Source organism: Oculina patagonica, chromosome 13 (assembly GCF_052425735.1).
Source record: "Oculina patagonica isolate OP01 chromosome 13, crgOcupat, whole genome shotgun sequence".
NCBI classification, from domain to species: domain Eukaryota; kingdom Metazoa; phylum Cnidaria; class Anthozoa; order Scleractinia; family Oculinidae; genus Oculina; species Oculina patagonica.
The window spans coordinates 33,136,599-33,157,663 of NC_135770.1; the positions used below are offsets into that span (position 1 = coordinate 33,136,599).

General features: G+C 39.7%; 1 protein-coding gene across 1 annotated transcript in view; it reads right to left on the bottom strand.

Annotated features, from left to right (window-relative positions):
- Window positions 1-1,074: 1,074 nt before the first annotated feature.
- The window catches only part of LOC144635269 (E3 ubiquitin-protein ligase UBR2-like), a 37,047-nt gene continuing 17,056 nt past the window's right edge, over window positions 1,075-21,065 (bottom strand). The window contains exons 20-49 of the mRNA XM_078494374.1: window positions 20,724-20,788; window positions 20,102-20,212; window positions 19,263-19,328; window positions 18,850-18,926; window positions 18,240-18,270; window positions 17,506-17,569; window positions 17,053-17,239; window positions 16,215-16,337; window positions 15,977-16,026; window positions 15,326-15,480; window positions 14,773-14,875; window positions 14,505-14,596; window positions 13,466-13,686; window positions 12,653-12,803; window positions 12,029-12,378; window positions 10,949-11,052; window positions 10,482-10,539; window positions 10,334-10,394; window positions 9,360-9,447; window positions 9,047-9,102; window positions 8,693-8,789; window positions 8,063-8,133; window positions 7,445-7,628; window positions 6,920-7,019; window positions 6,355-6,491; window positions 5,491-5,632; window positions 4,975-5,034; window positions 3,873-3,950; window positions 2,636-2,908; window positions 1,075-1,575 (exon numbers count right to left, since the gene is read on the bottom strand). Of these exons, the coding sequence (XP_078350500.1) occupies window positions 1,434-1,575; window positions 2,636-2,908; window positions 3,873-3,950; window positions 4,975-5,034; window positions 5,491-5,632; window positions 6,355-6,491; window positions 6,920-7,019; window positions 7,445-7,628; window positions 8,063-8,133; window positions 8,693-8,789; window positions 9,047-9,102; window positions 9,360-9,447; window positions 10,334-10,394; window positions 10,482-10,539; window positions 10,949-11,052; window positions 12,029-12,378; window positions 12,653-12,803; window positions 13,466-13,686; window positions 14,505-14,596; window positions 14,773-14,875; window positions 15,326-15,480; window positions 15,977-16,026; window positions 16,215-16,337; window positions 17,053-17,239; window positions 17,506-17,569; window positions 18,240-18,270; window positions 18,850-18,926; window positions 19,263-19,328; window positions 20,102-20,212; window positions 20,724-20,788 (3,497 nt within the window). The 3' untranslated portion in view covers window positions 1,075-1,433. The remainder of the gene's footprint in view (window positions 1,576-2,635; window positions 2,909-3,872; window positions 3,951-4,974; window positions 5,035-5,490; window positions 5,633-6,354; window positions 6,492-6,919; window positions 7,020-7,444; window positions 7,629-8,062; window positions 8,134-8,692; window positions 8,790-9,046; window positions 9,103-9,359; window positions 9,448-10,333; window positions 10,395-10,481; window positions 10,540-10,948; window positions 11,053-12,028; window positions 12,379-12,652; window positions 12,804-13,465; window positions 13,687-14,504; window positions 14,597-14,772; window positions 14,876-15,325; window positions 15,481-15,976; window positions 16,027-16,214; window positions 16,338-17,052; window positions 17,240-17,505; window positions 17,570-18,239; window positions 18,271-18,849; window positions 18,927-19,262; window positions 19,329-20,101; window positions 20,213-20,723; window positions 20,789-21,065) is intronic.

Consider the following 21,065-nt stretch of genomic DNA (forward strand, 5'->3'; position numbering starts at 1 on the left):
GTGATATGGCAATGACTTCCAAAGTGTTAAACATATCATTACTAAGAACTTAAAAAAATAATTCTAATAAGAAAAGACAGATGAACACTGTCAAGTCGTGTAAGGCAAAAGTTTAATAAATCGGTTATTATTTACACCTCCATTCCGACACAGTTGAGTTGAATGTAAAACACCACTCCGCACTTAGGAGCAATGTAAATTTTCGGCAGAAACAGAAAAAATGTAAATTGCGGCCACATTGTACATACTGTTGTCACAATTTCGTTAGTGCACGTGCTTTGCAAAACTATAGTTTATTTTATACAATTACTGGCCTTACTAAAGAGATACCTCTCTACACCCACTAAATACTCAGTTTCTCCACGCTTATAACATACTCCGATCAAAAATTTTCCATATTGCTGACGGAGCTTCACAGAGACATTGCACGGATATGTGTAGAGCTACGTCCTCAGTAAAACCTGGTTTTCACTAGCGACGCAAGCACAAGCGCAAGCACAAGGGCAGTCACGCATAAGGACAAATTTTGATGCAAGCATCAAAATGCAATGCGCTTATGCCTTTGCTTGAGTCGAAGCCGTTTTCACTGTGAAATAACAGTTGTTATGCTTGCGCTTGTGCTTGCGCTTGCGTCGCTAGTGAAAGCCAGCCTTAAGGAATTTTGGGTTGAATCCTTACTCGAGCAGGGGGGAGAGGGGTAGGCGAACCTCTCCTGACATCAGCGTTTACATTTTGCCTAATTAGAATACGACCTTGCGGAGAGAAGGCAAAATGCTAATTGACTCTAGTGGAGATATTACCTTTCAAAAACTGCACAATTGCTGGGTGGAAAAGCGCTAATGAACCCTTAAATTGTTTGTAAAGTGCTGAGTCTTTAAACCTGCGTCACATAAAACCTATTTTATACATCAGGCTCCAAATTATTGGGGCAGTTAACCGTGCATTAACTTTTCAATATTCATTATTTGATTTTTTAGCTCGATAAGAGAGAGACACGTTTTTGCTAATGAGACAAATATCGGTAACAAAGATTCTCCTTTTGAGTACGTGAAGAAAGTGGACTGCTACTAGCCCGTTTTTGACGAACGATCGAATTTGCCTTCCCCCCCCCCCCCATACTTTCCCCAGTGTTAAATTTATCTCCTTTGTCTTCATCCTTGCGTTGCAAAAGAACAGTTTATCTACGAACTCTTTTGGCGAAAGCTTCCAGGTTGTCGGAAATAGTCGTTCTTTTTTGCAAGTTATAACATTACGTTAGAATTAAAAGAAACTTTAAAATAATAGTTTACTAAGCTAGAAAAACACCAAAGGAGTAATAAAAAACCGAAAATAAACATGGATGGTAAAGATTGACGAAGATTGACACGGATGACAAATGACGAAAATTACAGTAGCTGAGATTCTTCAAGATGGCGGACGCAGCTCCTGTACGCTTACAGGTTTGTCCAGTCAATTGATAACAAGTTTCTATTAGATTCCAGGCAGTGCGCGACCTCCTCGGCCACTGAGTGAGTCAACCAAAGTTTCTCCAGCTTCCGATATCGATCTGGGCAAAGGTAAAGGGGATTACCCCGCCTGAAAAAAAAAATAATAAAAATAATAAAATAAATATATAAAAGCGAGCAGTGTTGTTAATGACCAGACACATTTTATTAAGAATCCTCTTTCCAATTTTCGCGTAATAAAGTTTCCAGATTTCTCTCGCGAATGAAAAATTAAAAAAACCATATTCACTGTAATAAGGCAACAAGAACTCTATTCCTCGTTCATCACTTCAAAGCACGATGTCGGTGACACAACCTTGTACCCCACTATGTTAAGAGTCTGTTTTCTACAACCGCTTGACCGCCAACTCTTACGCGCTTACATCGACACTCGTGCCCACTCATAGGTTCAAACATGCCAAACTATTCATCAGTGGACGAGAATTTTCACTTTCATTCGTTTGACTGCCAGAAAAGGCAATTCTTGCCTACTCTCAGCTTGTTTACCGTACAATAATGAAAGTCGAACATTTGACAGTTGAAGAACACTACCGTCCTCTCAAATTTTATTCTCGATCGATTCAGCCTGAAGACCGTCTCTCTCTCTACCAGCGATTACTGGCTTCAGCTATTCCAGCGCTAGCCTCCTACGCAGACGTTCTTTGGGCTCGTTACGCGTTCAGGATTCCCCCATAAACGAGCCAAAAAGAGTCATTCTCGTACCTCGAATCTTCGTTGCTAACTCCGCAAGCTTGATGAAACGAGCGACTCTCGAAAGTTCCGATGCATGATCGAGTCTGATTGGCTTGAAAAACAATTTAGACGGCCGGAAGTGAAAACCCAAAAGTTCGTTGGTCAGGCTTTTGAAAGCTAGTCATGCGCAATTCAACTGGAAGTCCGATATTTTCAGACTTCAAATCGGAACTTTCCAGGGTCGCTCTAGCCTGCGAATACAGCCGCCTCTCTTCGCTCCCGGCCGGTTTGGGGAGCGAAGAGAGGCGGCTGTATTCGCAGGCTAGGGTCGCTCGTTTCTCGACCGTTGGTCAAGAGGGACGAAGACCCTGGGTACGAGGATGAAAAAGAGTTGCATATGAGGCTATACCAGCGCAAGCTGTCGAAAGTCAAATTAACTTATATAACTATATCATTACCTGAGTCCCTGGTCAGTCTCGCCATATGCATCTAAATACGGAGGAGAATAAAAACATCCCTTGTTCTTATTGGTCATCAACAGTATCTGACATTCGCGCACGCGTAGAAACACACCAACCCCTGCACCACACTTCTGGGCATGCGCAGCACAGGCGCCGATCTTGTCTCCTTCAACTACTGTTTGGCAGCAGTAGCTTTGAGAACAGAGCATTTCACCGCAGATCAGACAGAGTGCAGGCGCACGGCTATCATCACCATCAGAATTTGGGCACCTAAGTAAGAACAAGATTTGCGTTTTGAAATTCTAAAATATACCAGCATATACAGTCAACTCTCTCTTAACGGACACCTCTATAAGACGGACACCTTCATAAGACGGACACCTGGTGTGGGTCCCTGCCGTTTTTCAGTCATTTTGCTGTAACAGAACTGTCTGTAAGACGGACACCTCTTTAAGACGGACAACGGACACTTTGAAACCGCCAACGGACACGCACAAAAAGTTATTTTTTTAGTGAATAATACATCAAAACTTGGTATCGACATATAGCATAGTAAGTCAGCGCCTTTAGAATACCAAACTTACCAAAAACAATCCGCTATAACGTGTTACTTCTCTGCGTATGGGCACCAAAGAAGAAGTTTTCTTCTTACAGTATTGCCGTTTGTAATGAACAAATGAGTCGAATTTCTGATATAATTTTTGTTCCACTTTATAGGTTTTGCTAAAGTAGGCGACTTAAAACAGACGTGCATTCGTTGAGCATAGCTGTTTAGCTTTATCGTCTCAGAATTTCTGGTGTCACGTTACCTCGACTCTCTATAAGGCGGGCACCTCTCTAAGACGGACAGTTGGGGCCGGTCCCGACGGTGTCCGTCTTTGAGAGAGTTGACTGTATACCATACTTAACTATATAAGCTATGTAGGTATGTGTTGCCCCAAAGCAGGGTTCGTACTCTTTTGAGCTTTTGAAACTCCATGGCTTTCCATGATTTTTTCCATGACTTCAAAGTTTTCTATGACCTCAATTTGACCATTTTTCTTGGAAATTTTCAATTCATTGTAAGTCAGGAATCCTGACTTACAATGACCTCCTGAATGTGGACAATAATTCTAGACTACTCCCAGGACGATGTAGCACTCTTTTCAACGAAAATTCTGAAGTAGATTTCTAAAATTTTATTCTATTGTACTCTTTCATGTTTATTTCATTTTTTTTTTTTCAAAAAACTTACGTGAACATTGACGCCTCGTTGATAAGCTCGCTGTAGTCCACAGGAATCCTCAGCAAATGATTTGGTTCAATAGAATACCTAAAGTACGTAAACACGTGCAAACCATGAGTAACTGAAGCTAACGCTACGCTCAAAACCTACTTATCAAACCGACCAGTGCAAAGGTAAAGGCTTTGCACGCCTTGTATTCATCTTAGCCCTGTATTCATCACTCGAGCGCAAAAGAGGGAAAACAACTAAACAGATGTTTGCATTTTGCTTCAGTTGACCTGTCGCTATCACATCTTACACGGCAAAACGGTGAAGAGATGGCGGGTCTTTTTCTATCACGCGAACAAAGACGATTCGACGAAAGGCAAAAGTGACTACTACTTTCAATATTTTGACCGGTGAAAAACGACACATGACCGAGCTAAAATCGGTTTGGCCGGTCAACATGACCAGCAACTGTCCAAAAATTATTTTTGAGCCTTGCGTACAAATCATGAGTAACTGAAGCTAAAGCTAAGCTCAAAACCTTCTGTATCAAACCACCCAATGCACTGTCAATGGCTTTGCGCGTCCTGTACATCTAAGTAAATTTTTTATTCGTCCTCCCTCCAAAAAAACAATGTGAAATGAACAAAATTGTTATCAAGAAGGTGAACCAACAGCAGCTAATTGTTTCGTCTATTTGAAATTAAAAGCTGACTTTCCATATTTAGCTGGAGGATTTCTTAACCGGTTCTGAGGCCAAAGGGAATGCGGCGTTGAAAAAGTTAAACGCAGATTCTTAACTAAGGTAACAATTCATTTTCTTCACAAATTTCCAAACAATTTTCTTAAACAGAAAAACACCAATAAAGTTACTATAAACCAAAATGTACAAGGCTGGTTACAATCGAGGATAAACAACAAACTTGGCCAATTTTTTTAAGATGTATCTTTCGTGACTTATGCCTTTAAACTCCTTTTATTTTTTTTTTGAATAATGTATTCACTTCTATACTCCACGGCGCCTTTCCCCAGTTTCGTCAGCAAATACGCCATTTCAAAGTTTCTCGAATATCTTCATTACAAGTGCACCAACAGATGTGATTACCTTATCATAAATTTCACTCACCCAAGAGGTTCCACTCCTGCAGTAGCCAACGTCTTTTTGACATGTTCGTGACCACACCACCTTTTTAAAAGAGTAAAAAAATATATGTTGAAAAACAAACGAATCGGTTCAAGGCTAGTTGTAACACGAGCGAGGAAAATAGTTTGGACACTTCTTTGAAAATGACACTTGACAACACTGAACCGTTTCTTCTATTTCAGCTGCATCTAGCAGTTATTTCGGGGGCCCATTAATGTGTTGTGCACGTACTGTGGTCTGCGTTGTCTTAGTGATAGAAAACCAACACTGTATTGGGGCGGCGGGGGGTGATTTATTCAAAACACTCGAAAAAAGCATCTGACATTTTAAGTCTCTAAACACTTTTGTCACCCATTGTAGTTTCAGAAACGGTGATCTGCTCTCTTCACATTATTTTATAATGGTTGTGTCTGAGGATTCACAAGTTAAATTTCTTCCTTGTAACCAATAAACTGAATATGTGAGACAACCCGCTCTTTCTTTCATAATAACGCAAACCTTTTGATAGTGGTGGAGATAGTAGATGAACTGATAGAAGCACTTTCTTGGTTCCACTGCAATAAACACGTCATGTCTGAAGGCACTGAAAGGTATCGGCTCAAGCTCTCCAGCTCCTCGGTCAACAAAGGCCGGTTAGGGTCTGGGTAGAAAGATAAAGAAGTTAACTAACATCCATGAAATGTTATGCTTGACTTAGCCGATAGTTAAAACAACTAAAGTGCAATATTAACTACCGAAGACTGTTACAGTCTTATGAATTGGAGAAGGAAGGTGGCTTATCAGAGCCTGTTTTTAAGGAGGCTCGATGTACAGATTTTTCTAAAATTTTGTCTACAGGTAGTCAATGCACTACACTTCAACATTTCAAAAAAATGAATACCAAGAGTCAATCTAGATTTCGAGAAAATCAAGCTTGTTTGTAAACAAAGGAAAACGACAATCGTTGCTGCGGTAACCTTTGTGACTAAGTGACCAGTAAAAAATTAAACTTTGGTCATATTTGATCATTATGGTGTACTTTGGCAAAAATCAAACCTGGCTTCCTAGATAATTTTCATTTTCAAAACGACCACCATAGGGTGATCGTATGTGATGATTGGCCCGTTTGCGTTGCACGTGGCAATCTTGTGATATGTCATCTGTCTGGTCTGGGTCTATCGCTGGTCTGGGTACATCGAGCCTCCTTAACTCTAGCTTCTGCTATATGAAGGGCTAGGAGTATTTTCAACTCCATCGCAAGATAAGGTTGTCGTAACATTTCGCCAGTACCCATTTATACGCCATTGGGACACCACACTTCAAAACTTACAGTTTATTCGCTTAAGCCAAACCCAATGTCACGCTAAATTAATAATCGTTTACCTTTCAAGAGTTCTGGTCCTGGAATTTCGGTCAGAAAATGGAAGAACAAAGCTGAACAGCGGAGGAATGGTAACAACTGTGTTTTCACGTGACCCAGAAGCTCCACTGGCATGGGGTGTGGAGTAGCGGACTGGGAACTAAAACAGAAAAGCAAGTCACAGCTTGTCTCTTTAACCGAAGCTTGCGTGGTTTGTGCCGGCTTCTTAGTTGAAAAATAATTCTTTTTTTTTATCAAGACACGTGAGTTAACATAGTAATTTACTCGGTCAAAACACATTTCGATTCAGCCGTACGACCGTCTACTGGCCGAAAATGACGACATAAAAAACTCGAATCTCTCGGCTAGCGATTTCAAGTAGTGTAATGACGCGGCATGTGAAAAATTTAAAAAGGTAGGAAATTTTACGCTTATGGATTCTTCATATTTACTGCTGCTGTTTGGATTTCATTCGCCGAGAGTTCAAAATTTTTAACGTATCTGAATACAAAAAATTCAATATAAAATCCGATTACATTCATCCGCAATAACTCTTTTTAAAAACGGCCGTTTCACTTGCTTACTCACCCAGCCCAGTGCCTCAGTTTACCCCACAGAGCAGCCAGCCTAGCAGCCTCGTCCAAACGAGGCGCTTCCTGGTCCATTGATTCATCTTCGTTTTCAGCACCTACCAAATAATGAGCCATGAAGTGAGAAAAGTTACTTGAAACAAGTGGCTGATACCAGGACCTACCATTATGCAACTTAATGAATGGTTTTGTTACTTCATAAAACATTTTAATAGCTATTTATATGATGTTTTGTAAGCCCCAAAGGCGATTTTTAGTGCAATTTTTTATGTGATTTCAACTGCGATTTGTGTCAACGCAATGCATTATATCGCTGAAATTTCTATGAAGGATGATAAAACGAACAGAGTTTTTGTATCAGAGCATAGTTAGGTAGAGCCTGTATTAATACAGTTTGAATTTTGCATGTGCCCTGATTTTATTACTCTGGTTATGCGAGAACACTTGAGAAAAGTATTAAAAAACTCGCTTACGCCTCAAGTTTTATCTTTCTGTGTGCTCTTAAAAGAAGACGTATCCTTACTTGGGAGATCAGAAGACGTGGTGAGAAGTATTTGTACAACACGCGCCATCAATGTGAGCTGAAACACACTTTGATCAATTGTGACCGGAGAATTCAGACCCATAATGCTCTTCAACACAGGTGACGTGCCCCCGTCACCAGACTCCTGATATAACATGCTCGGTAGCACCAGGCGGAGCTTTACCTGGAAACAAATTAGCAGTGGTAAGAAATAATAAAATGGTTCCAACCTGTGTCTGTTCAACTAAGTCAAAAGCAAACAAAGGTGTTTTAGTTTCATAACGGCAACAACAGCAATTTTTCTAACATTGAAGATATACAATGTGGGGAAAAGAAACTTTAAAAAATGACTTGCTTTAACTTGGTCTGGAATTTTGCGTCTCAAAAACACCTGTTTCAAGTCCAGTTAAAAAGATTACGATGAGCTAAGCCATAAAACGAAAATAAATAGTCTCTCAGCAGATGGCTACAAGACAAAAAGCGAGCTCTACAGAAAGCAAATTTCCTACACCGACTGCAAAGATATGAAACAGAAGAGTAGGGGACTTATATCTGCATAATACGTAAAAAAGGTCACTAAAGGCGAATGTATAGTAATGTTCAACGAACGTAGTTCACCATCAAGCTGAACAAATCCAACTCCAGGAGGGAGGGGCCGTCACCACCAGGAACCGCGTCAGGGGTTAGGACTAGAACCAAGAATTGAACAGTTAAAAGTTGAAAAGTTATTGAAGTTTTTTCGGGTAAAAGTAGGAACTACTCTACTAGGTTTTCCCACTGCAGATTAATCCCCAACATTTTGCCAGAATTCGTCAGACTAAGCGAATTTCATCAAGCCTCGTTTCGAAGTAAAAACTTGTAAATTTTACTATGAACAAATTCCTAATTCGACAAAGATGAAGAAATACCCACGACTCGATGCGATGCGATGCGATAAGATGCTACGCGATTCGATTCGATTCTTGAAAACAGTATAAATGTTGTGTTACTGAGGCTGGTGGTGAATATACTACTCACTGGCACTCACTGGTGCGAGTTTGTTTTTTTTTTCTTTTTTTCTTTTTTTCAATAACACTACAATAGCCCTAGCTAAGGCTAAAACCCAGACCGCTCGATTCCAAGAGTCCACCCTGGGACGCTAATCAATACTGAATAGGTGCCACGCTAAATTATTCTTGGGCAAAAATATGTTCTAAATAGATGATCTTGAAATAAGATGTTAAGCTATTAATTGATTAGTAAACTTACCAGACAGAAGACGAAGGCAGTGGCGTTGAATAACTTTGCTGGGAAATATTCCTGACACAACAGCAGCTTGACGAGTTAAGGCAGCCATACACTGAGACTACAAACAAGAACAAACGTTTTACCTAAATGCAAAGGAAAACCAAAGTAATCACTCTGCCCAATCACAAAAGACATAGACAATCCAGTGAACCAATCAAAATTGAGAAATATGTAGCGGCAGGAAGGGGGGGAAAAGGGGGGGAGTTTTTTTTTTTTTGAGAAAGGGGGGAGAAAAAAAAAAAAAAAAAAAAAAAAAAAAAGGGGAAAAGAAAAAAAAAAAAGATTGGGGAAATGTTTATCCCTTAGAAATTTTACCTGACGAGTTGTGAGTCCTGAGAAAAGAGGCTTGCTTTCCGTTCTTAATGCACTCTCTAGAAACGGAAAATAAAAAACAAACAAGTCAACACCAGGTTCACCACACGAACAAACGCAAGACCCACCAAAGACGAACGCAAAACGTCCCACTGCAGTGCACAACGCGTTTACTACCAACGCAAAATACGTTCAATGCCAACCCAAAACGCGTTTACTAAGAACGTCAAACGCGTATAGTGCGAGCGTAAAACGCAATTAATACGAAGGCAAAACGCGTACAACGCGAACGCAAAACGCGTTCATATGAACGTACCTCCACTTTGTATGGTGTAAGTACAAGCTTCCAACACCATCACGGGAACGCGTTTGTCGTCTTCATTGGGGTCAACCCCCAAGCCAACCTAATTATAGAAAAAAAAACACAGCGATGAGATCACTTCAGGGACGCATGTTAAATTACAACAAGAATCGATATACGCGGTCTTACTAGAATACTCTCCTTGAGTCTTTTTTGATGGATACCCCCTCTCTCCCCGCCCCTCACCCCACACACAGCCCCTAATGAGTCCTCCCGCTGGGACCACCACCCCCCCCCCCCCCACCCTCTACCCGAGTCCTCTTCCCCTGGTTGATGTGTCGGTCTACCTCAGGTTTCTCCGTGCAACAGTCTAAGGGTCTGTCGCAATACACTGATACCACTGTATACTCCTGAATGGAGAAAGGTATCTTGTCCAAAAATATCCTGTGTTGTTTATGACTAAAGCTCGCACCTTTACTCTGTAGTCGCTATATTGCTCCAGGTTATCAAGGAAAAAACAGTCTGTCCCCTTGCCTATCTAAACAATGCAATTATCCTCAGTTTAAAGTGGCTATGTCACGCAATTTTAGGCAATTTCGGCACTGACCAACTGGTCAAACAATTAACTGAAATATCACAATAACGGCTTAAAACTGTAGAGGAACTCAAAAGAAACAAAGAAAGACCAAAAGGGGGCATGGATGGGCAAAATTTGAGAAGATTGAACAGATTGCGTTCGGATAAACTTGAAAACGTCGGCCCGACTTTTTTAAGTTTATCTCAATTTGTATGAAAGTGTCATGTACAAAACCTTGAAAATCATCCTTGTTTGTTATGTGGCCGTGATTTTGCCAATAAAAGACTTTTGCTCTGCCAATTTGAAGTTTACAGCTCTTAATAAATAAATAGAATTACCTAAAAAAAACCTTGAGTAAATATGGTACTGTAACAAACAAAAAAAGTTGAATGGTCCAAGTTTATCTACTCACCGTGAAACACGACTGCGAAAAAACCTTCATCATTTCTTTCAGATCGTCAGAAAACTTTGTTCTAGACAAAAAAAATATCAATGTATCCTTAGTTTGTACATACGGAACCGATGTGTTTAAAAAAGACGACAAACATTTCTTAACTTACCCAGTTTTAAGAAGAGTTTGAAAGACTGCTTGAAACCTTTCGGGGACCGGAGATGCGACTAAAATATAAAGGAAGGAAGTGTAATACTGATAAAAAATACTGAAGCTTGTAACTGGTCACCAAGATAAATGTTTAGAACGTTAAACAAACGCATCAGACTTTTTCCGTTGAGGTAGGATAAAATTCAATTTCAAAATCGCAAAAGTGTTGTTGTACAGTGAAGACTGCTTGAAAAAATAAATTACCTTCTTATATCTAGGATTTAATTTCTTAAAACGGTTCGAAATGAAGTAAATAGTAAGAAATTTTAAGATGTTTCTTCGCACAGGCTTAAAGGGTTCGACTTTAAGGTAGTTTCCTTCGCCCAAAAAAATGACTTCAGATATTTTGGCAGAGGAATTCTCGGAAAACTAGGTATCAAATACCTTTGTAAGGAGTGGTCAAGTTTTCACTAGCTATTTCTTTACCTTTTTTCCCTTTCTTTTCATCTTCCACGGAAAACAAACTGAGATTTGACGAGACCAAGTCCTGCATACTGCTTAAAAATTCTGGAATCGTTACCTCCTCAATACTGCAGTGGGGAAAACAATATATCAACAAATACAGAAAAGATACGGGTCCTTAGCTCTGCAGAGAACGGTCGCGTGAAACAAAATCAACCACGCTTATTGGCAACATACGCACGCTTATTGGCAACATACGCACGCTTATTGGCAACATACGCACGCTTATTGGCAACATACGCACGCTTATTGGCAACATACGCACGCTTATTGGCAACATACGCACGCCTATTGGCAACATACCCACTGGGATACCCAAATAAGCGACTCAGTTTAACCAGTCAAGTACGACTTTCTTTATTTTGAATGTCCCAGTGAAAAGCTTACCCTCCAGCATGGTGCGTTTTGTACGATGTGACCGTCAGCTGTAAAGGTCCATTGAACACATGGAGAGGCCTCCACTTATACAGGCTTGTATACTCTCTTTTACTTTTACTTTTACTTTTACTTTAAATTTATTTTATTTTACACAGGGCCCCCGTTGATACCAGTCTTGCGACTGAAGGGGTCACCCTCTTAAAATATCGATTATTATTATTATTATTAGGCTTGTAATCTTATCTTAACAAGCATTTAAAGGGACTATGTCACGGGGATTTCGCAGATTTTTGGTCTAAACTGTTCTGAAATTAGTGGTAGGCAACTTATCCCTAAATGTACACATTATCTTTGAACATCTAAAGGAATATATAACCTTAATTTGCGGATAGAAATCAAGCTACGGCTATAAATGTCAATATTTCAAAGACGCGCGGAAACAAATTGAAAATGTTTGCCTAACTTTTTCAAATTGCAATCCGCTTCAATCCAAGCCATTCGCAGCCAAAGATGTTCGTTAACAGTTTCATTGCTCTAATATAGCATTTTTTAATAAAAATGGACTATTATTTTTAAGATTCCCGCGACACAAATATACATTTTGGCGGTTCAGAAATCTGGTTAAATCCGTGACATAGTCCCTTTAAGTAAACAGTCTTTCCTCACCCCTCTCCCCGTCCGTTGAACAGCGCAGGCATCACTGGCAGAACTGAGTTGCTGATACAACCACACAATGGACACAGATACTCTCTTCTTGTGACATCAACACTAAAATGCTGGCCCAGACGCAAAGCTCGCCGCTCCTTTACTACAACAGATGTGTAGAATCCCTGCCAACAGTCGCTATGCATCATGTGACCACAGCTGCTGACATGAACCCCCCAGTACTGGTCCCCTGGGGTGTATAGCGGGTCCAGCCCGTCACCGTTTTCGAACATCTTCCCGCGAGAACGGGACAACACGGTCGACCGCTGGACGAAAGAAGCCATAACGATGGCTCGTCCATCACTGCTGACCTGCCATCAGAAAAATAAACAATCAACCAATAGGGTATACGAATAAACACCGTTTTATTAAGATGTAATTTAAAATGTAAGCAGATTCATTTGTCAATGCCCAGAGTGAGATAAAGGTATGACAGTAGAAAAATTTAGTGGTGTAAAATATTTACTTATCTAGCGAGACGTGGTGTCCTTCTGGTTAGAAAGTTGAATTTTAGATTGGGGGTATAAATGAGTACTAGTGATTGCTCTTGTCACGCAACATGTCACATGTTCTAGCTTCTCTCACCTCCTGCTGTTCTTGGCACAAAATACAAGGCTCGGTTGCATAGCGTGGAGTTCGCATTTCTTTCTGGCACCGCTGGACGCCAAGTACTACAGGCTCTTCTTGTGAAGTATCACCGCTGCCCTCCGCAACACTCGGCTCCACTGTGTTAGGGCTGCAGCATATGCGGAGAATAAAGAAAAGTGTAAAGTTTAAATCTCTTCAAGATTTATCTTAGTTAAACTGCCAGCGAAACACACAAGGGCCTTAATAAATGGACATCTCACTTTCTGAGTGCCTAATTCTAACTCCCACTCAAACGACGTCCCAGATTCGACCCGGAAAATTTTGTTATGATGACGTAACTTAACAGGAACCGTGTTGCGTCTTGGATTGGTTGTTGCTTGGTTACGGTTTTTCCCGCGCAAGTAACAACCTATCCGAGACCAGAACTTTGCTGAAGAGCTACTCGCGAAAGGGACGTGGCATGAGCGCGCATAGAGAGATGTCTTTATACTCAGTCTTAAATCGCTAGCGCATGAGTGGGCTATTTTCCCTTCCATCGTTCCAAGTATGGTACGCGCGCAAGTTCTGCGCTTCAAGCTTAACATTCTGGGCCGGGTTGCCCGAAGATCGATTAACATTATCCCAGGATTAAAAGTTGATCGAGGCTTCGAATTTTTCTTGTAAGAAAGTGTTTATATTCTAAATGTTTTGTGGAGTTTGAGATTGGTCCACGGACAGGAACATAACTAGCCGGTCAGGCAACCTTGCTTTAGGGAAATATGTAGTGTACAGTTTCACTTAGAGCTCGTATTGAACTTCATCACAACATACCCTTCAGTCTCCATTGATGCCAGTAATTCAGCATTTTCTTTGATGAAAGCTTTCTGCAAGGCAGACATCTGTGCCATGATCTTGGCTCTCCTCTCCTGAGCAAGTTTGGCCTTTCTTGCTTTCTCTTCCTCTTGTGAAGTACTTCTCTCCAAGGTAGCCCGCTGCACAGTACCACTCCCCTGGGGCTTCTGTTCACGGGCTTCAAGCTCTTCGTGGAAAGTCTGCAAAAGACAAACAAAAAAAGTTGAAATTTAAGTCAAGAACTATTTTCCATCACAGATCAAATTTGTCAAAAATATACCAGGCTATTGTCGTAAGCAGAATAATCAATTCTCACTTTCTTCATAATCAACGTCATGTACACTTTGATAGACGCAACCATAATATCGTCAACGTCATCACCGTCATCATCACCGTGACAACATCGTCATTATTAACAATAATACATCTTCACTTTCATGAATAGCAAAGCGCGCGAGTGACGTCATGCTCTGTAAAGATTTATTCAAAAAAGGTCGGCGATTTTTTAAAAAATTTTTTTAAAAAAAAAATTTTCCTATTTTCCCCTTTTTTCTCTAAACTTTTTTTCCGGGGGTTTTTTTTTTTTTTCCCCCCGCGTCTAGCAAAACGTTTTGATAACGCTTTAATAATGAACACTAAAAAAGAAAAGGGAGGCAGAACTGATTCGTACAGAATTAGCAGTGAACAAACGAATTGCATGTAAACTCTCAGAAAAAATGTGCAAGTTAGAGCGGTTTTCCCTTGACTGCCGAAAGGAGCTCACGTTTGCTTGGGTTTTGCATTACTATGCTTTGTGATCGGTTTTAAAAAAATTGGGCCACCTTTTTAGCCAACCAAATATAAAGCCAAAACCAATTATGACTTGCTCTCGTTGGTTTTCCCGCGCTTCGTGACGACTGCTTGTCTTTACTTCAAGAGTTGATTGGTTTACTGGATTGTCTATGTCCTTTGTGATTGGCTAGAGTGATTACTTTGGTTTTGGTTTTACGACACTCAATTGAAAACTGCTCTATGTTACCTTAATAATCCAGTCAAGCTGTCCAGAATGTTCCTCGATCATCTGGCTTCCATGAAGACTCTCCAGCGACATAAGAAGACTTTGGGGACAATCTTCAAACACGGAACATAACGACAAATCAGGCAATGTTAACGAACTTTTTTGGTAGGCGACACAAAACAGGCAATGTTAACGACCTTTTTTGGTAGGTCGACACAAACCTACAAAATTAAACAGCCTTCGCGTTTGCTAACGATCGTGAGTAACACAGCATATCCATCTTAAATACCTTGTTTTGACGTTGCCATGGAGAGAAAGTTAAATGCGGAAGTCTTTTCATTCATTCTGTGTCTTTTTTCCTCGTGAAGAGCAAGACAAATTAGATGAAGAACCTAGAAAAAAAAAAACAAGAAAACTCCATTTACTGTTCCTATATTTTTCATAAGCTAAGTCAAAGCGGATACCTCAAGTTAGTGAAGAGAATGCTGAGTTAAGAAGAGCAGTGGCAAAACCGTCAGTGTGATCATAGCCCTCCTCTACTAACTTTGGTGTGATGGCCTCTGATCGAGTATGGGTGTTCGAGCCCTAGCTGTGTATACTTGTGTTGTGTTCTTGGACACCTTACTCTTATAGTGCCTTTCTTCACCCGGGTGCAAATAACGGGTACAAGCGAACCTAATGTTGAGGGTAATCCTGCGATGGACTAGCTTCCCGTCCAGGGGGAGAACAGAAATACTTCCAATAGCTTCATGCTAGTAAACCGGGAGATTAAATGCTGGCCTGCTTGGCAACCAGGCTTGAACGCAGACTTTTCCTTAACTACCTATACCTAAGCCACTAACCTGTTGTAACAGCAGATCTGTAACAGCCCTGGGTGATGCAGTATTTGCTCTTCTGAGTAGCGCGTTCATGAGACCAAGAAGCGTCTTACAGGACAACACATTTAACACTTTACTGAACGGTGAACAAAATTCAGGGGGGATGGGTGGGGGAACGCCTGGAATACGTGGAATACAAAGTTAGTAAACAGTTACACAACAAACCCCATCTACAACAACGGCGTTATCCAGAAATTACTTTAAACGGGGCTATGTCACCCAATTTTAGGAAATTTCGGCTCTAACCAACTGGTCTTAGAATTAACTAAAATATCACAATAGCGGTTCTTAAAACTGTAGAAGAACACAAAAGAAACACAAAAAGGCCAAAAAGGGGCATGAATGGGAAAAATTCGAGAAGATTAAAACGGATTGCGTTCGGGTATACTTGAAAAACGTCGGCCTGACTTTTATTCAAGTTTATAGCTCAACTTGTATGAAAGTGTCATTTACAGTGCTCGAAAATCATCCTTGTTTGTTATCACTTATGTGGCCGTGATTTTGCCACTTAAAGACTTTTGCTCTGCCAATTTGAAGTTTACACCTCTTAATAAACGAAAATAAATAGAATTACCTAAAATACCGTGCCCTAGCCCCTTTAAAACGTAGCCGTACCTTTGACTTCGCTCTCCTTTTTCGTTCTCTTTCTTTGTTGTTCACTCAGCCTGATGAAGAAAATTGTTGAAAAATACTAACTTTCAAGCTTGTCAATGGCTTTATAAACTATGGGCATCAAATCTATATTTAGCCTATCTCACAGCAAATTTCAAAACATTCCGTAAAATCAGATAAAGATTTCTTCGACAGTAGAGTCATAAAATACTGGAACCATTTGCCAATTTTTTTTTGTCACAGGCAGACCGATGTAATTACCTTAGATTGTTCAATCCGTGTGTAGTGATAGAAGAACGGATTATATTCCTTGAGGTACTCTTCTTTGAGTTCATACAATCCCCGCCCGGTAACGCCCGGTTTTCTGCAATTAAATACAGTGCAAATCAAATAAAATCAAATGAGAAACATAACATTTTTTTGTGCACTCTGATTGGGTACTCCAACTCTGTACATCCTAATTGCACAACAGATACCTTTGTTTTTTGATACATACTGAAGGTTTCGTTGGCTTATAATTCAATGACGGTCAACATCAGGGGATATTTACCTTCACTTCTGTGCGGCATGAAATATTTAACAATTACACTATGAGCTCAAGTTTTTATGAGTAGAGCAGTCAAAAGCCTACAATTAAAGGTTTTTTAAATTCAAAAATCAATTCGCTCTTTCAGCAGATTGTCAACGAGGAGAAAACCAATTGATCTACAAATTTGCAAGAGAAAATGATGAGTGACCTTGATGTAGATTGACTCTCTTAAAACAGTCGGGTAAAAACCTTTCTCAAATGGAAAATAAACGCCAAAAGTGTTTAGACACTTGGCAGTTTTTGAGTACCTTGGACAAATTCTACCCCTCAAACCCTTCGATATAACCCCCTCGAAACAATGTTGGATTTGCTATCTGCAAGACTTGCCTCTTTTGTGTACATCATTGAAAAGGGGGAGGGGGAGTTGTTCACAAGCTGCATCGGATTTAAAGTGGAAAAATGGGAATGTTAAAACTATTTATTACTTTCAACCAACTGTCTCAAGGACTTTTGTCGCTCATTGTAGGTTGTACAAGGCATGGCCTCTTACTTAAAGGTTGACACAGACTCAATGATTCCATCAACGCCTTCCTCGTCCTCTAACTCATTGTCGAGCGGAGGAAGAGCCTTGATAAGCTCGCTATGAGTCATGGGACGGAGGCACAACCTGTGGACAATCTCACGTCTCATGAAGTCATCCGCTGACACACGGCCGACACCAGGCATATACCGCTCACCTATTAACAAAAGGAAAATAATTTCACGTTCAGGGCTTTATGTGACCTGCACAACCTTAACCTATTATCTTCCATGAATGAATGATATTGGTTCTTATAATATTATAGCGCATTTACAAAGCTCAATGTACTTCACAATTAGAACTATGGGATGAGAAAGGACATTAGCCTATCATATCAGGCGCCTAGAGCAGCCGCTATCCGTCCATGTGTATATTTCAAACGACATGTATTTAATTTACCCAAGCATCAATTATTATGCTTACCTACAATGGCTATAAGCAAGGAAAAGAATGATTCGGCAATCGTCAACTTTTGAGTTAATTTCTCCTAAAACAATATCAATATAAAAAAATTAAAATTATAATTGGCCTTACCACGGTTTTCGACGCCATCTTGACGAGTAGGCAAAGCGGGTAGAAATTACAGTGTTTGTATGGGAATCCGACGGCAAATTTCTATTACAAAAATTAAATTCTGGACAATTTATGAATTGTCAAGCTAAGATACTTGGCAAAAGTTTTTATTTGCCGAGTTTGAAGGTTGTCGCTGGGCTAGAAAGTGTTCAGTTACGTTTTTATTTTTTCCATACATTTGTCTATAATTTTCCCCGCCAACGGCGTCATTCATGCGGAAAAAATGTATGGGAAATTAAAAACGTAACTGAACGCTTTCTAGCTCAGCCACATCCTTTTAACTTGGTGAATACAAATTTTTGCTTAGTATCTAAACTTTAGAATTCATAAATTGTCCAGAAATCGATTTTTGTAATAGACATTTGTCGTCGGATTTCCATAAAAACACTGTAAATTTTAACCTACTCTGCCTAAGGCCAATTATGGAAACATCAGTTACCAGATACAGTATACCCCAATAACATTTATGAAGTAAACCACCAACATCATCTCTATCAAAAGTGTGTCTCACAGCTTGAACTGAACAGGACTTTCGGGAATCAAATGAAAAGAAAATTTTGAAAATGTCATCAATTATTACATACCTGGTCGTATTTGCTGTCATCAAAGTCATGCCTACATAGAAATGACAAAGAAAAAACGTCAACAAAATTATTCAAGGATGATTAACGTATAATAAAACTTCATAACTTGATTTAAAAAAGACTTTAATCAAAGCAGACTGAACATCAACAAATTGTTTGCCAAAAAGCACATGTTAATTAATCAACACGAGTGGTATCTTAACATTCAGCAACATAGTAATGCAAAACCAAAGCTAATGCGAATTACGATACTTATGTGAAAACCATTCTAATAAGACAACTCCTTCAATACAACCCATTTTTACGGCTCTCAACAATTAGGGCGGTTTTCACTTGAATGTCGAAATTTATTCGCGTTTGAATTGGTTTTGCATTACTACGCTCAGTGATTGGTTTAAAACTCTCGCGTCACTTTCTCAGCCAATCAGAAGTAAAACCAAAACCAATCGTGACTCGCTCGCGCACGTTTTTCCGCGTTTCGTGTCGGCAACTTGTATTTGCTTCGAGTTTTGATTGGTTTACTGGATTGACTGCGTCCTTTGTGATTGGCCAAAGTGATAACTTTGGTTTTGGTTTTACGACACTCAATTGAAAACTGCTCTAAACGTACTTAGACCAATCTACTAGATCAAACTTGTCCAGCATGGCTAGCACGAAGTAATCACTCTCCAAGAAAGATGCCACAACCTTCAATGGAAACATAAAACAGATATCAGTTAAGTACTGGTAAATAAACACGACGGAATCTTTGATTCCTCAAACCTCCAATGGAAACGAAATTTGGTTCGACAAATTAAGTCAGGAGTTCGAAAAATCAGGGATAAAAATTCTGTATTCCACTTGAGGTGAGGCAAATCTGTCTACGTAAAGTTTCTGCTGTAACATGTCTTTTAAACTCAAAATCGTTGTTTTATATCTGAAACTCATAAGAAATACTAATTATTAATAATAAGTATTAATTATTATTACTAATTATTAACAATTAGTATAATTATTGTAATAATTATAAAATGCATTTCTTACCTGAAGCATCAATACGTCCTTGTCAAACATGTCTGCCCGGCATCTTACATTTAAATAATTAAACACCTGAAGAGAAACACAAAAAGATAACAAGATGAAGAAACAATTCAAATTCTATACATAAGTTTTCTTTCTTTATTCATCTCGCTTTGTTTGAATTCACACTTTTAATTCAAGTCTGCAGCGTGCAAAAATGTCTCATACCACTGGTACTTATCCCGGTTTCTGTAGCATGAAGCGACTAGGAGTATTTCTACTTCCCCCTGGATGGGATGCTAGTCTATCGGATCGCAGGGTTACCCCCCCAGCATTAAATTTGCCAGGACTCATTTATACACCTGGGTGGAGAGACGCACTATGAGAGAAAACTGTCTTGCCCAAGAACACAACGCAGTGACCCAGGCCAGGACTTGAACACAGACCACCTGATCCGGAGTTCAACTCACTTATCATTAGGGCACGGACCATTATTTTTTGGAGGGGGATCAAAAATCCTGAAAAAATTGTTTGCAAAAGCAAAAAAGCCCAAATATATTGTTTGCAGACATCAAAAAACATTGTTGTCTGCAGGAATTGTTTGCACAGACAACGACACTGAAAAAAATTGTCTGTCTTAAAAAAAAATTTGATCCCCCCTCCAAAAAAATATTGGTCCATCGCGCCTCACACAGCAAAATGTTGGATAGTAAATCTCTTGTTAGACGTTTTTGTTTGCAGTATCTCTGCACCTTTTCACTAGTCAGTTGTATTTTGACTTGCCCTAAAGCCCTGCCAAAATACTGCGAGACACGTACAAATGTTCGGCGATACTACACTTCTAATAAGCTGCACTCATGTACCTGATTTATAACAAAGTAACCATTCCTTCGCCACATTCCAGCCTGTACTTGTGCCACCATAGCCAGAGTGCGGAGTGGGTACTCCATCAGAAATAGCTTCAGCCTGTCATCCTACAAAAGGTGTATATAGTCAGAAAAAATGGTTGTCACGGAATAAAAAATTTAAAAATTCAAAAATGGACGGTTCGGTTAAAAATATTGTAACCTTGTTCGGCATAGATTAATACTGCGTCCTGGTGTAAATAAAATATTTTATTAAAAGAAGGCAAGAACCAACTAGACGTTAGCCAGGATTTTGTAAATCTCAGAAATGTGCATGTGTTCGTTGATTGAATTCGGTTCGTGGATAGAATGTCACGCTTCTAAAAACAGTCTGCATGACCACTGAGAACAACGGTCTATTATCATATTAATTATCTCGACGTCATCGAAATTGAAATCGTGATTGGTTTGCGTGTAATTTTTTTTTTTTTATTAATCATGCCTCCTGACTACAATTACGGTAGTGCCATTATTAAAAATCGAAAAAATAAAGCGGTTGCACACACAAACCTGAGCCACCTTACGTGAAGCAATACAAAGGAGATATTAAGTAAAGTGTAAAACAACTAGCTTCTTTTACCTGAGTTTCAAATCCAAATAGGTCCCAGAATGAAAGTTGAAACTTGTCACAGAAAAGGAGGAGACCTAAAGAAAGAATGTTAAACAGAGGTCCTGATAAGATTTCACTGAAACTGAAATGCTCGAATTTCTCAAATTTATGAAGTTGCACCATAGTTAGTGCACATAAGATACATGTAGTAACCGTAGAGAAACATGAAAAGAGCCGGTACAGTATGTGGCCCTTGGTCCGGACGAAAAAGACGCGAACGTGTATTTCTCAGCTTAGAAGAGGAGCAGTGCGCTGAGATTTGTCCTGTAAGTTACCGTGACATCCAGCTAACATGTGAAAAGACGACAGCTT